Source organism: Giraffa tippelskirchi, chromosome 13 (assembly GCF_054371585.1).
Source record: "Giraffa tippelskirchi isolate mGirTip1 chromosome 13, T2T-mGirTip1v1.2.pri, whole genome shotgun sequence".
Taxonomy (NCBI): Eukaryota; Metazoa; Chordata; class Mammalia; order Artiodactyla; family Giraffidae; genus Giraffa; species Giraffa tippelskirchi.
In genome coordinates, this window is record NC_137287.1 from 40,228,830 (window position 1) to 40,245,215 (window position 16,386).

The 16,386-nt window shown below is 38.4% G+C and overlaps 1 protein-coding gene across 5 annotated transcripts in view; it reads left to right on the forward strand.

The window, feature by feature from the left end:
- MEIOB (meiosis specific with OB-fold) overlaps positions 1-15,898 on the forward strand; it is a 36,218-nt gene extending 20,320 nt beyond the window's left edge. For 2 of the 5 annotated variants that reach the window (XM_081555548.1, XM_081555549.1), the window contains exons 8-14: positions 149-201; positions 290-385; positions 5,584-5,685; positions 9,360-9,513; positions 12,019-12,202; positions 12,904-12,990; positions 15,497-15,898. In XM_081555548.1, coding sequence (XP_081411674.1) covers positions 149-201; positions 290-385; positions 5,584-5,685; positions 9,360-9,513; positions 12,019-12,202; positions 12,904-12,990; positions 15,497-15,613 — 793 coding nt within the window. In that variant the 3' untranslated portion in view covers positions 15,614-15,898. Of the gene's footprint in view, positions 1-148; positions 202-289; positions 386-5,583; positions 5,686-9,359; positions 9,514-12,018; positions 12,203-12,903; positions 13,241-15,496 lie in introns of all 5 variants that reach the window. The other 3 variants (XM_081555550.1, XM_081555551.1, XR_014072812.1) reach the window with 2 other exon arrangements.
- Positions 15,899-16,386: the final 488 nt, after the last annotated feature.

Sequence of the window (16,386 nt, forward strand, 5' to 3'; positions counted from 1 at the left end):
AAAACCAAGACCTTTCCTTGTGCCTTGGACCACATGGGGGATTATTAACCTCAGCTATTAAAACATCCTTTTTCTGATAAATAACATGGTCACTGTCAGTGTTTTCTAATGTATTTGATTTTTGTCACTTCTTTTTTCACACATGCAGTTGGGATAGTGAATCTATTCTACTTGCACAGAGCTGGGTGCCACAAGAAACAGGTATCAAATACTTCAATGGTTGTGTTCAATATTAGTAATTTTTTATCCTCCAGTGTAATAATTTTAAAATGGCTTTTTCTGCAAACAGTAATATTTGCCGCAGATGTAAGGATAAGTTTTGACAAATTTCGGAACAGCATGACAGCAACTGTAATCTCAAAAACCATTATTACAACTAATCCAGGTAAAAAGCTATCTGAAAATTTTAATCCCTTTGGAAATGACTATATCACGTATTCCAATATTTGTATAGTGTGTCTAAGAATGAAAATGAAGCTTGGATCTCATTTGAGTTAAAAGTGAAAAGCTGCCTTATATGACTTTTTAAAACTAACAGTGAACTATATCTTTGATATCTTTACAAAAGAAATGTGAAAAGCCAGACTCATTTGTAAAGCATTTTCCCTTGTGTTGATTTTGAGAGATCAGTGCCATTGATAGGATAACCTAAATTATTGACCATTTAAAAATAAATCTGATTTCACTGCATTCAAGTAATTTAGTGCTGGAGCATGGAGAACATGTATGTAGTATCATCATGTGATACTTAGTTCATCACTGTGAGTGGTTGTGAAGTGGTTACAGCTTGTCTCACTCAGTGTGAAATGAGGGGAGTAGGACTGGGGAGAAGAGGGGGTGCCCTGACACATCCTGAAGTTGCTTGTAGCCCAGAGAGAAAGGCCCACTCAGCACCCCAGGAGAGCACAGAGGTCCCAGGGATAAATAATCCTTCAAAAGTCTTAAGAGAATATAAATGTAGCAAGTATCATTTTAACTATGCACTCACTCTACTGGTTAATGACAAAGAAGTAACAGTGACTGGGAACTATAAAGCAGTTTTATGTCTTTGACCAAACCATTATCATAATTTTTATTATTTTTTATTTTTTTAAATATAAATTTATTTATGTTAATTGGAGGCTAATTACTTTATAATATTTTAGTGGTTTTGCCATACATTGACATGAATCCGCCACGGGTGTGCATGTGTTCCCCATCCTGAATCCCCCTCCCACCTCCCTCCCCAGCCCATCCCTCTGGGTCATCCCAGTGCACCAGCCCTGAGCACCCTGTCTCATACATCAAACCTGGACTGGCGATTTGTTTCACATATGATAATATACATGTTTCAATGCCATTCTCCCAAATCATCCCACCTCCACCCTCTCCCACAGAGTCCAAAAGACTGTTCTATGCATCTGTGTCTCTTTTGCTATCTCGCATATAGGGTTATCCTTACCAGCTTTCTAAATTCCATATATATGCGTTAGTATACTGTATTAGTGTTTTTCTTTCTGGCTTCACTCTGTATAATAGGCTCCAGTTTCATCCACTTCATTAGATCTGATTCAAATGTATTCTTTTTAATGGCTGAGTAATATTCCATCGTGTATACGTACCACAGCTTTCTTATCCATTCATCTGCTGATGGACATCTAGGTTGCTTCCATGTCCTGGCTATTATAAACAGTGCTGCGATGAACATTGGGTACATGTGTCTCTTTCAATTCTGGTTTCGGAGGTGTGTATGCCCAGCAGTGGGATTGCTGGGTCATATGGCAGCTCTATTTCCAGTTTTTTAAGGAATCTCCACACTGTTCTCCATACTGGTTTTACTAGTGTGCATTCCCACCAACAGTGTAAGAGGGTTCCCCTTTCTCCATACCCTCTCCAGCATTTATTGCTTGTAGACTTTTGGATAGCAGCCATTCTGACTGGCGTGAAATGGTACCTCATTGTGGTTTTGATTTGCATTTCTCTGATAATGAGTGATGTTGAGCATCTTTTCATGCGTTTGTTAGCCATCTATATGTCTTCTTTGGAGAAATGTCTGTTTAGTTCTTTGGTCCATTTTTTGGTTGGGTCGTTTATTTTTTTGGAATTGAGCTGCAGGAGTTGCTTGTTTATTTTTGAGATGAATTCTTTGTCAGTTTCTTTGTTTGCTATTATTTTCTCCCATTCTGAAGGCTGTCTTTTCACCTTGCTTATAGTTTCCTTTGTTGTGCAAAAACTTTTAAGTTTAATTAGGTCCCATTTGTTTACTTTTGGTTTTATCTCCAATACTCTGGGAGGTGGGTCATAGAGTATCCTGCTGTGATTTATGTCAGAGAGTGTTTTGCCTATGTTTTCCTCTAGGAGTTTTATAGTTTCTGGTCTTACATTTAGATCTTTAATCCATTTTTAGTTTATTTTTGTGTATGGTGTTATAAATTGTTCTAGTTTCATTCTTTTACAAGTGGTTGATCAGTTTTCCCAGCACCACTTGTTAAAGAGATTGTCTTTTCTCCATTTATATTCTTGCCTCCTTTGTCAAAGATAAGGTGTCCATAGCTGTGTGGATTTATTTCTGGGCTTTCCATTTTGTTCCATTGATCATACTGTCTTGATGACTGTGGCTTTGTAGTAGAGCCTGAAGTCAGGCAGGTTGATTCTTCCAGTTCCATTCTTCTTTCTCAAGATTGCTTTGGCTATTCGAGGTTTTTTGTATTTCCATACAAATTGTGAAATTATTTGTTCTAGTTCTGTGAAAAATACCATTGGTAGCTTGATAGGGATTGCACTGAATCTATAGATTACTTTGGGTAGTATACTCATTTTCACTATATTGATTCTTCCGATCCATGAACACGGTATAGTTCTCCATCTATTTGTGTCCTCTTTGATTTCTTTCACCAGTGTTTTATAGTTTTCTATAGATAGGTCTTTTGTTTCTTTAGGTAGATATATTCCTAAGTATTTTATTCTTTTTGTTGCAATGGTGAATGGAATTGTCTTCTTAATTTCTCTTTCTGTTTTCTCATTGTTAGTGTATAGTTATGCAATGGATTTCTGTGTGTTAATTTTATATCCTATCAGAATTTTTAAAAGTGAAATTACTATGAGATATGGTGTAAAATAGCAAGACTGTGTTTTAATATCAGTAGTTTGATCTTGTTCATCTACTGCACAAATATTGTCTCCTTGAAAGTAGTATCATGGAAGGTGATATGGCACGCAGTATCATGGAAGGTGATATGGCACTCATTGATTTGTTCTTGTTGAATTCTCATCTACTACACATGTGCTGTGTGCTGCGCACCGTTCTGAGTCCAGTGATCAAACACAGATATCTCTCCCGCTCATGGAGCTCACATCCTAGCAGCGGGGAAACAGAGAATGAACAATTATGATAACACATCTAAATTATGGAATTTGAAATGATTGAGAAGTAAAAGAGAACAAGGTCAGGAGGGTCCAGAATGCCATGGTGTGTGTAGGGCAGGTTGCTCGTTTACATAAAGTGGTCAGGTAGGCTCGGTGGGAGGGTGACATCTGAACAAAGACAGTTTCGGGGTGGGGGAGGCGGTGCGGTGGCGTTAACTATGGGAAAAGAGCACACCAGGCAGAGGAGCCAGCCAGTACAGAGGTTCTGCGGCCAGTGTGGCTGGAGCTGATGGAGCAGGGCAGGAGAAGGGGCTGAGGTCACAGAAGAAATGGAGGTGATCAGAAGGCCGTACAGGCTGCCTTCTACTCTGCGGGAACAGAAGCCAGGTGGTGATATTATCTAAGTCGTAAAAGGATTCCAGTGACGTCTTTTACATTGATGGTGACAACCATGGTCTGTTCTCACCACAGGACAACAGTGTCACTCTTCAATTCTTTTTCTTTTTTTCTTTTGAGGAGGGTACTATGGTTTCTTATTTTTAATAATATAATAATGCTAATAGGCTATTTTTAGTGCTTTCAATAACATCAGTGATAGAGTCTCCATCCTCTAAGGGTAAATTTGGTCTGGGAATATCTCTAAAAGACAGTTGGGATTGTCTGATGGAAAAAGTTATCGAGCTTGATAGTACTAATTGTCTCGAAACCTTAAGATTAAGTTAAAGAGACAGATTTGAAGGATATTGTGTGTTTGGCTCTGAAAACAGATTCAGAGGGGAAATGTCAAAGTGTTTTGAGCAATCTCAACATAATTAGAATAAATGCCTTACTTACTATTAAGGAGATGAATACAAGGAAAATATGTAAAAGGGTGTGTGAATTTCAATATGCTTTTAAAAATCAGCTTTATTTCTAATTTCCTGGGTTACACATGCCACATAGAAATTAAGAACCTCTTTGGTGGTCAGATGTGGAAGGAAGAATTTCTGTCCCCTCACAGTCTAGGATGGACCTGTTGTCTTTAGAGATCTTGACAGCTGTGCCGACACCCTATCCTTCCTACCAGCTTCTGCCCCAGGATTCTCATTAATTTACAAATATTTAGTGAATGCCTTTTATTTGCCAAGTAGTGAGCTAACTTAAACACTTTCTGGAACAAGGAAGTACCTGAGAGGATGGACACTGAGATGGAAGGAAGGATAGTCATTATATCAGACACTGCTGCTGCTAAGTCGCTTCAGTCGTGTCCGACTCTCTACGACCCCATAGACGGCAGCCTACCAGGCTCCGCCGTCCCTGGGATTCTCCAGGCAAGAATACTGGAGTGGGTTGCCATTTCCTTCTCCAGTGCATGAAAGGGAAAAGTGAAAGTGAAGTCGCTCAGTCGTGTCCGACTCTTAGCGACCCCATGGACTGTAGCCTACCAGGCTCCTCCGTCCATGGGATTCTCCAGGCAGAGTACTGGAGTGGGGTGCCATTGCCTTCTCCATATCAGACACTAGAAGTACAGAAATGAAAAGACAAACCCTCTGTCTGGGATTCTGGTCTAGTTCTGGGAAAGAAGCAATAGTGATAAGACTTGTGGTACAACAGGGCAAGGAGGAAGAAACCCTGACTCTGTCCAGGGAAGTCAGGGGGTCGGACATCAGCAGAATGGCTTGCAGAATGTTGGGGGAAGGCTGGAGGACAAGCAGATGTTGGAGGTTGGGGCTTGGGGTTGAAGGGTGTCAGAGTCGGAGAGCGCCTTTTCAAAATCAGATTCATGCCTTCTGGCACATTATCTGACTATCCCAGAGAACATTTGTGTTCCATTTAAGGAACAAGCTCTTCAAATAACCTTAACAATTTTTTTCTGACTAGAGAAGAAATACATACAAAATTCAGAAAATATATAAAAGCATAAAAAGAAAACAATGATCAACTATAAATTCTTCATCTTATAAGAAACAATCATTTCTTTGATATATATTCTTCCAGATAATTTTGCTCATGTCTTTTTAAAATCGAAGGAAATGGTATGAAATGTTTTGTAAACTGCTCTTTAAACTCATGATATCTGCTATACATCTCTCTGTGTTAATAGAGTATCCCATCACATTGTTAATGGTTTTGTAATATTCTATTTGTGGTATTCTTATATGTCTTCACTTTTTACCATTAAAAATAGTTTGGGATCATTCACAGTTATTTAAAAAGTGATCAGTTTGCAGTTTACTTATTGTGCATTTCCAATTTAAGATACACCAGAAGCTAACATCCTACTGAATTTTATAAGAGAAAATAAAGTAATGAATGCTCTGGATGATGAAATTGACAATTACTTGAAAGAATCCATGAATTGTAAGTAACCTTTAAATATTATTTGAATTTTTTAAAGGCCAGAATTTGGGTCTATAAAGTTACTTAGTAAAAGACAGTGTATTCTCATTATGTAACTGCTATGTGTGTGCTTGCTCAGTCACTTAGTCATGTCCAACTCTTTGTGACCCCACAGACTGTAGTTCGCCAGTCTCCTCTGTCCTTGGAATTTTCCAGGCAAGGATACTGGAGTGGGTTGCCATTTCCTCCTTTGGGGGATCTTCCTGACCCAGGGATTGGTAACTGCTATACTTCCACTTTAAAAAGGTAGTTTAAAATTTTGGAGATTTATGTAACCTCTTGCCAATCTGATGAGAGTTAATGACCCTCTCCCCCAAAAAGCAGCTGTATCCACATATAGAATTTTGTGCAAAATGTCATGTATTCACAGACCCCAGATTGAGGCTTGACTTTAAAAAGGATGCTGTTTGCTGCCATCTGTAGCTTATGCTTAGAATGGGGAAAAGCAGAGGGAGGGCTTAGATCCCTCTCTGAAGGCAAGTTCTTGTAACTTCATCCTAAGGGGTGAAATTCTTTCTCATAATCGAGGACACCCAATTTATCTCAAGAGAGTAACAATTCAGTTAATCAAGGAAAAGGTATTCTGCAATCACCTTAATTTGTGAAAGAAGCACTTTGTTATGCCTTGCTGGGGGATGTTCAACTCTTCCTTCCTCCATCCTCTCTCTCTCTTTTTCCCTGTGCAGTGCAGCTTGTGGGGGTTCCCCAATCAGGGACTGAGCCCTGGCCCTCGGCAGTGAAATTGCCAAGTCCTAACCACTGGACAACCAGGGAATTCCCAACACATTTCCTTTCAATAGCAATCACTAATAGAAAAACAAAAGGAAACTACTGGTTTATAATTGTCATCCTTTTGCCTACAAGAATGGATAAGCTTAAAGTTGTATTTATTTATTAGAGTTAAAATAAAGCTATTATTGTTACTTTGGAAGCATTTTAAAATGTCAGGTCATTTGTGGAGAACGCCATTTCAGGAGACTTCCAGGAAGCCCAAAAGCGTTCACTGGACCTTGAGATGGATTTGCCACACTGTACCTCAGTCCCTGCCTGTCTCTGAACCTGCAAACAGGGACAAGAACAACAGTGTCTACTCTGGTCTTCTCTAGGCTACTCAGAGCTATCAGATTTGAGTGGAGAAAATTTTCCTGATCAATGGCTCATATCAGAGTAACCACAAAAGTGGTACTTAAGTTTCCCTTTCTTTTATTTCACTGTGGAAACTTTTTTTTTCCCACTGTGGAAACTTCTATCATTAAATTTACTCAGAGGCAAAAATGAGTTGCAATGTCTTTTAAAATGCTCATTATTCCCATGAAAAACTTATAGGTTGAAACTGATTAGATATGTCAGAATAAAACTATCACAATATTTTCTTTAAAGCTTTTGTTATTTTTAGTTAAAACAATGTTCAATATTTAAAAAGTAAACACAACACAGAATACAGTAGAAACCCAGAAATAAAGTTATTTTGTGAAAATCTTCCAATCCATCTTCCAGTGTATATGAACTGACAACAGGATAAAGATATAAAAGTAAGATAAATAGATACACATAACTGGACCTTTTATTGAAGAAAATTAAATTTCACGTCCCTTTCATCAATCACAGCCTTGTCATGGGGAAGGGGCTTGCATAACTCAATCCTAAAGGAAATCAACCCTGAATATTCATTGTAAGGACTGATGCTGAAGTTCCAATAATTTGGCCATCTGCACTGATGTGAAGAGCTAACTCATTGGAAAAGACCCTGATATTGGGAAAGATCGAAGGCAAGAGGAGAAGGGAGTGGCAGAGGATGAGATGGTTAGATCACCTATTCAATGGACATGAATTTGAGCAAACTCTAGGAGATAGTGAAGGACAGAGGAGCCTGGTGTACTGAAGTGCATGGGGTCACAAAGAGTCAGACATGACTTAGCGACTGAACAACAACAAAATTTCATGTGCTTAACAGCAACAAAAGAAAAGAAAGTAGTAAAGTGCTGAAGAACTGGACAACTTCTCTTAAAAGCATTCTTACGTCCCAAGTAATGTTTGGACCTGTAAGATTCCTCTGAGATTAAGAAAAATTAAAAAATGACTAATAGTTCTTAGTTTTGTAAATTTTCTTAGAATAACTTTTAAGTTGAAGTGTAATACATATGGGCTTCCCAGGTAGCGCTAATGTAAAGAACCTGCTTGTCAATGCAGGAGACCCAAGAGAAGCGGGTTCAGACCCTGGGCTGGGTAGATCCCCTGGAGGAAGGCGTGGCAACTCACTCCAGTATCCTTGCCTGGAGAATCCCATGGTCAGAGGAGCCTGGCAGGCTACAGCCCATAGGGTCACACAGAGTAGGGCACAACTGAAGTAACTTAGCATGCACGTACATATCACAAAGAATATGAACAGTAAAGAATGAGAGGACAGTACCATGCACCATCACATAGAGTATGCACCTGTTAAGACTCATCCCCCACAGGTAATAATTGCCAGTGCCCATAAGACCCCTTGTGCCCGCCCAAATGTGATTCTGACTTATCGTACCATAGAAACCGCAGATAAATTTAGCCTATTTTGGAATTTTAACAGTGAATTTGTATCATATTACTTCTTCACTCTTGTGTCTGATGTCCTTTGTTCAACATTATGTCTGTGAGTGCCATCCACACTTCTGTGTGTAGTGTTGTTTTTTGTTGATGTATGCAATACCATTATATGAATATATCACAGTTTATATCTTATTGTTTCCTACTACAAAATTTTTACTTTCTCTTTGAGTGTGACTTTAGGCGAACCTCTGTCTGTTTTTTCTGTTGTTGTTGTTAGATATACATGTTCCTAGGAGGAATATTGCTTTGTCTTGCATGTCTACCTTTAGGTGATTCTGTCAAATGGTTTCCCAAAACATTTGCACTGATTGATACTTCTCCAAGTAGCATTCAGGAGTTCCAGCTGCTCTACATCCTCACCAATGTTTGTACTGTTAATCATTTAAATGGTGAATGTTTAGTGGAATCCTACTGTTGTTAAATTTGCATTTACTTGATGATTAATAAGGCCAGTATGTTTATTGTCTCTCTTTTTTTTCTTTTTGTGAAGTGCTTTTTAAAGTCTCTTCCAGGGAGTTCCCTGGCAGTCCAGTGGTTAGGAACTCGGCACTTTCACTGTTGTGGCCCAGGTTCAGTCCCTGGTCAAGGAATTAAGATCTGACAAGCTGCATAGTGGGGCCAAAAATAAATAAATACATACATACACTCTCTTCCCCATTTAAAAAATTGAATTGACTGTCTTTTTTAATTGATTTTTAAGATTCCAATATAGAAAATATGGTTATGAATCCTTCATCTTCTTATAGATTGCTAGCATTTGCCAGTCTATGGCTTGCCTTTTCATTCTTTTAATGGACTCTTCTGATGATTAGAAATTATTCATTTTAATAAAGACTAATTTCTCATTTTTTATTTTGCTTATTTTTTACTTTCCTGTCCATTTTATATAATAAGTTTTAATGTATCATATATAATAAGTTTTTCTATTACAGAACTTAAGCTACTACATATTCTCATTTGGTCTCTGTAGGTTTTCTATTTGGATATAATCCTTTGGAATTCTTAGAATATATTTAGAACTGTAATGAATTTTTCTTTTTTTTTAGTAAATACAATAGTTGATGTCTATACAGTTGAACAATTAAAGGTAAAAGCTTTGAAGAATGAAGGAAAAGCTGATCCTTTCTATGGAATTCTTTATGCTTACATTTCTACACTGAACATTGATGATGAAACTACAAAAGTAGTTCGAAATAGATGGTAAGCAATGAAATTACTTTTAGAAATTCATTCTTATAAGAAATAAAAAGCAATTATTGGTAATAAATCTTAAACTCTATGAAAGTTAAAGCTATTCTTTGACATAGTAGTGGTTATGTATTTGAAAGAAATGTATAAATATGAAAGAAATGTATAAATAAATAACCTATACTAAAGTTTCCTTAACAAACTATTTAGACCCAAAGATTCAAATAGCCTTTTAATGTATTTCAAATGTATTTCAATGTGTTTCAGCAATCCTAAAATAGATAATACTGCCAAAACCTGTTAACTGGGGTGACAAACTATTGTTTTGTAATGAATTTGAAAATTGTTTGGGTGACCACATCCTATAGCAATAAAAATAATAGTATTTTAATAACTTGTTTCATGATAATGAAATGAAACAAATGATGAATGTGATTTCCAACCTCTCGTAAGTCAGTTAGTATCTACTTGCATAGAAAAGTAAACCCAAGTAGATTTAATTATCTTAGGTAAAAAATGCTTGGTAAGAAAACTCTAAAATATTATTGTGAAACTCTCCCTGTAGATTTGTGATTGAAATTTTTATTGACATAGTTCTCGATTCATATGGCACTGTAAGAAATAATAAACTACATACTTTGTCCAGTTTCCCCCAATGTCAAGGATGAAAGTGAAAGTCACTCAGTTGTGTCCAACTCTTTGTGACCCCATGGACTATACAGTCCATGGTATTCCTCCAGGCCAGAATACTGGAGTGGGTTCCCTTTTCCAGGCGATCTTCCCAACCCAGGGATCGAACCCAGGTCTCCCCCATTGCAGGCAGATTCTTATCCAGCTGAGCCACCAGGGAAGCCCCCTCCATGAATGGTAACATTTTGCAAATCTATAGTATCACATCACAGACAATAATGATCTTAATTAAGTTCACTGATCTTATTCAGTTTCCCCATATTAACATGTATCATTTGTGTGTGTGTGTGTTAAATTCCATGTAGTTTTATTGCATGTGTAAGTCTGTGTATCAACAGTCAAGAAATTGACTTATGGATTTCTAAAACATTGTATGATTTGGTATTCAAGTTGAAAAAAATGAATGTAAAGGCTGTTGTATAAAGAAGGTGCTTATTTTTTGAAAAATACTCTAAAAATTTTTTTTAAAGTTATCATCTCCCTTATTTTTGCTACATCTTTAATATTGATATCTGAGGAAAAGTGTCTAATATTTAATTTAAAAGTGATCTGTGGCTTATAATAAACCAGTGTCTTCAGATCATTCCCTCTTCTTCTTTTTTTTTTAATTAATTAATTTATTTTAGTTGGGGGCTAATTACTTTACAATATTGTAGTGGTTTTTGCCATACATTGACATGAATCAGCCATGGGTTTACATGTGTTCCCCATCCTGAACCCCCCTCCCACCTCCCTCCCCATCCCATCCCTCTGGGTCATCCCATTGCCCCAGCCTTGAGCATTTGTCTCATGCATCGAACCTGGAATGGCATTCTGTTTCACATATGATAATATACATGTTTCAATGCTATTCTCTCAGATTGTCATGCTATTTTATATTTTTGAAGCAGGCATTACTTTAGCCAATTTGAATAGGAAGATTAATTCAAATTCTCAAGAAGAGGGAATCTGAATTAATCTTCCTATTCAAATTGGCTAAAGTAATGCCTGCTTCAAAAATATAGAATAGCATGTAATTTCCCTGGCTCAGACAGTATAGAATCTGCCTGCAATGTGGGAGACCTGGTTCGATCTCTGGGTTGGGAAGATCCCCTGGAAAAGGGAATGGCAACCCACTCCAGTATCCTTGCCTGGAGAATCCCTATGGACAGAGGAGCCTGGTGGGCTATAGTCCATGGGGACACAGCGGAGTGACTAAGCACAGCACAGCACATCCCTTAAAGAGAGGAGTGTGTCACTAGCAGTACTGGCAGCATTTGGGGTGTGAGCCTCTCCAGCCCTGGGTGATTCTGTGAATGTGCAGAGGACCTAGCACAGGACAAGTGAGCATTCACAGAACCTAAGCTTTCCAGGTGCAAGACACGATTCCTGCCCTCGAACTCTGAGCCAGGAGATAAACAGACCTATTCACAGTAACACTAAATAGGATGTGACAGGGTGTAAGTCCGTGCTGAAGTGTAGGTTGTACCTCTGCTCAGAGAAGGGAGGGGGTGGGGCTGGGGTGCCAGAGAGGGAGGCCCCAGTGGGGAGGTGACCCTGGGCAAGAACCCCACCTTTGGGGAAGGTAGGAGGCAGAACCCTGAAAGGACTGGCTGATCGCAGTTTCAGAAGCAGGAATACTGCAAGTGAGGTTGACTACATAGAAAGCATGTTTGTTATCCTTTTGTATTGTTCCCTGTTATTTTGTAGGTCTATTTTGTATCCTGCTCAGGACTGAGCACTCTGTAATTACTAACTCATGTGCTGACTTAGACTAATAGTTCTGCTAGAGATCAGAGGTGTCACTTAGGGCCTTCACATTTTATCATTGTCTTTGTTTCTTTTCAGTTCTGGCTGTGGTTACATTGTAAATGAAGCATCCAGCAAGTGTACAATTTGCAACAAAGATTCTTCAGAATTTAAATCCGTTTTTCTCAGATTTGATATGCTAATAGATCTTACTGATCACACAGGTACCCTTCATTCCTGTAGTCTCACAGGAAGTGTGGCTGAGGAGACTTTGGGCTGCACGGTAAATAATAAAAATACTTAGAAATACTTCCAAATTGAATTCTCTTCCCAAAACATATAAGTTATTTTGGTGAACATTTGATAGAAATTAATTCCTTAATAAAGAGGTCTGGGAAAAATCAATCTTGACTTAAACACACATTGTTTTAATGAATAAAGAATTACATGTTGTATATTAAAATCTTAGCTAACATTAACTGTTAGGAATAACATGAGAGGTCCTTGGTGACAGTGGAGAATAAACATGACATTTTATATAGTCAGATAACAGTGGGCAAAAACGACACCTTGAAGACACTGAGCAGGGTCCTCTATGAGGAGGGCTTGGAGGTATTTCACCTACCCAGGTGCATAAAATCAGCCATGAGCTTTCCCTCAGTCTGCCCTGGAGCACAGCAGCAGAGATTAACTTGTATGTTTGGTGTTTCGTTTGATACTTTTATTGTTAGAACCAGCTGGGAAATTTTACCATTAAACTTCAGTGGTGTCCACTTTGTCAAGAACAACTTTCTGTGCTGAGCCCCCACGACTAGCTTCAGAGGTCCAGTTTAGAGCCTTTCTGGCCTTGTCTCCTCCATCAAGAGAGTTGAGCTGTAATTATTATGGATAAAATTCCATCTCTAGAGCAAATTTAAGTTTTACATTATTGTCAAAATGAGTTATCTATATATTCTTCGGAAATGTTTAATTTTTTTTATCCAGGTAGATGAATTTCTTGCAATGACGGATGAACAGAAAACAGCGTTAAAGTGGCAATTTCTTTTGGAAAGAAGCAAAATTTATTTAAAAGTTAGTGCATTTTACAATAATACTATGTTATTCTATATATTCAATTAATATGAAAATACCAGAGTATGACCTAGTAAATTAGGAATTTGTTATTTTTAATAATGTTCAATTCCCAAATGTGCAAAAGGATTTGGCTACCATAGAAACAGTGGAAGTAATCAGTTTTTTTCATATAGCATAAAGAATTACAAGGCTTCCCTGGTGGCTCAGCAGTAAAGAATCCACCTGCAATTCAGGAAACAAAGGAGATGTGAGTTCTATCCCTGGGTTGGGAAGATCCCCTGGAGGAGGGCATGGCAACCCACTCCAGTATTCTTGCCTGGAGAATTCCATGGACAGAGGAACCTGGCAGGATACAGTCCATAGGGTCGCAAAGAGTTGGACACAACTGAAATGACTAAGTGCACACACATACACACACACACAAGAGTTACAAATGACACAAAAGAAAAAGACCAACAAAGAAAATATCCATTAATGTTAACATCAAGGCTAGGCACTGGGCTTTAGAGTCAGAGCTGGGTGTCCCTGCCCCCGTGGGCAGTGATCTTCACTTTAGTGAGTCGTATTCAACAGCATGGTTACATGTTTATGTGCTGGGGTGATAGAGACTCATTTTGAATCCCAGTTCCACCATTCCTCAGCCCATGTGACCTTGGGGAGGTTGATTCTCTAAGCCCCTAATCTGCTGTTATCCTACAACTCTGACCAGAGCAGAATCCCGTAGCAACAGCAACACTTCAGTGTTGGAAGGGCACAGGATCTTAGTGTTAAAGATGTAAAACGGGCAGTGGGACAAACTCCCCTTATTTTGCAAATGAGGAAAATAGGACAAGAAATGTTGCTTCTTGCCCTAAGTCACAGGTGAGATAGGGCTACCATTTATATTATTTCAGATGTTTTCTCTTCACACTCTAAAACATTTTCAAGCTCTTAAGTGAGTTATACCTGTCAATATTTATTGTACTAGAACTTAACATTGAGGAAAACTTTAAATGTATTCACAAGCACACAGTCTTTTAGCAGTCAGAACTGCTATCATCTCATGTCAAGTAGCCTCTTGAAACTACAGTGCACTCTGGTGAAAGAATGAGAGTAAGAAAGGCAGACAGCAATTTCACATTATTATGAAGATAGCTTTGATCTCATGGAGAACCTGAAAGAGAACACTGGGTCTGCTCCACCTCAGCTCTGAAGCAGGTTTTCCCATTTCCCAGTGGCTCCTGCCCTTGCAGCCTCAAGCATATCTGAACAAATTGCACACCCAGAGTCACTAATGGCCTTACCAGTATTTCTAGGACCTTGGTTTGAGAATACCTTATCTCTTCCACCATGAGCATGGATCGTCCCAAATACTGTACTCTATTCCCAAGTCAGAATATACTCATAGCCCTGCCCAGCTGTATGATTTCTTTCCAAACAACAGGTACCAGTTGCTGTGAGTTTCATAAATTTAAATTCATGACACTCTGCTTATAGTTTCCCAAACTTGATTCAAATATAACAACTGCTCTCAGTTTGTACCTTTCCAAGGAAAATGTTAGAGAGATACCTGTCAGAGACTTCCCTGGTCATCCAGTGGCAAGGCCTCTATGCTCCCAAAGCAGGGGTCCTGGGTTCAATCTCTGGTCTAGGAACTGGATCCTACATGCCACAGTTTGAATGCTGTAACTAAAGATTCCACATGTTGCAACTAAGATGTGAGTCAGCCAAATAAATAAACGTCTTTAAAAAAAGATATTTGTCAGATTTAACAAAGATTTAAAGCAGATAGATAGTGATTATATCACAAAATGTAATAAGGATTATGAGACAAATACAATTGAAATTGTTATAAAAAAGTTAGAATATGTAATTTAAAAAATAAGAACTTACATTTCTATGCAAATAAGATAAAAACAAAGGATTTCCATATAGGACATTTTGTATATTTATCATATTTCAATAAAAAATAATGGCTACTTAAAATTATTCATTTGGAAGGATTTCAAACTGTTACTCATTTTAATGTTTTAAAACATAGTGTCACAAAATGTAATCAAGATTATGAGACTCATACAATTTCAATTGTTATAAATCAGAACATGTAATTTGAAAATTTAATTGTCGTAAGTGTGACATCATTATTCATAAACTGTGTCATGATATCGGATCTGCTCTAACAAACCATGTTATTGCTGCGTGTTCACGTCTGTCATAGCTGGTGGTCCGAACACACTTTAAGTCCTTTTTCTACCTTTGGATTTGATATCTTAACTTTCTTACCTGAGAGAAAGGTCATGAAAAAATGACCTGGATTTTTACAAAATCACTGTCAGAAACCAGATCCGTAATTTTCCTCACAACTCTGCCCAAGACTGGAACTCTTTCCAGTGTCTTACAACTTTAATTGAAGTTTTTGTTCACATCTTAAACAAAACTCATTGCTGTTCTCTGTTTGTGATCATTGGTTTTCAATTTTATATAGCAGGTGATTTTAAAAACTCTATCTTTTTTCTCCTTGCAGTTTTTTATATCGCACAGAGCGAGGGGTGGACTGAGAGTGAGTGTGCTTTCGTGTAAGCTTGCAGATCCTATTGAGGCAAGTAGGAACTTGTCTGGACAAGGAAATGTTCAAAACTAGATACAGTTTTAAACTCTGGAAGAAAATATGTATTTTAACCGCCTTGAAAGTGGGAAATGCGTTTGAAGATTACAGATAAAATTGTATCTTGTTGAAATGTGGTGAGAATGTGCCTGTAAATTGTCATTCTGTTGCCCCCTAGAGTTGACTCCAGGTGAATCCTAAAATCTCCCTCTTATTTAAGCTCATTTCTTAGAAGCCTTTTTCTATTGGCTTGGCCCTCTCTCTTCCCAAGCTGGAAAATGTTTGCATGAATTAATAAACAAGTTTACTCTTTCCCACAAATACACTGATTTATTTTCTTAAACCCCTTTCCCCTCTGTCTTGTCTGCTTGGAGAAAGATCAGAACCTCCACAAACGCCTTGGCCCGTCTCAGACCACTTGGCTGGAGTCGATGGGGGTGGACAGCAGACATTCACGGGCAGTGCTGTGCGGCTGCTTTACATGCTGTAGAGCTTTTCTAATCTGTTGCCTTCTCTGATGACACGTCAGAGCTAGCCAAAGCTTGTGAAGGCTTGCTGACTCAGGCTTGACACTTGTGTGTCTGAATCAACTGGGAGGAGATCAGCTTCAGAAGTTTCATGAGTGGTGCTGAGTCCTGGGAACTTGCAGGTGTGGGAGACTTCTCGGCTTTGACTGAACATGGCCCCACTCCAGCTGCCTTTGCAGCAGCACCAGAGCACTCTACTCAGCCCACACCATCTCTAGTCACTGGTCTCTTGCTTCAAGGCACAGACCTGTCACCACGGTCAGTGTTGATCCAAGGTGTGGG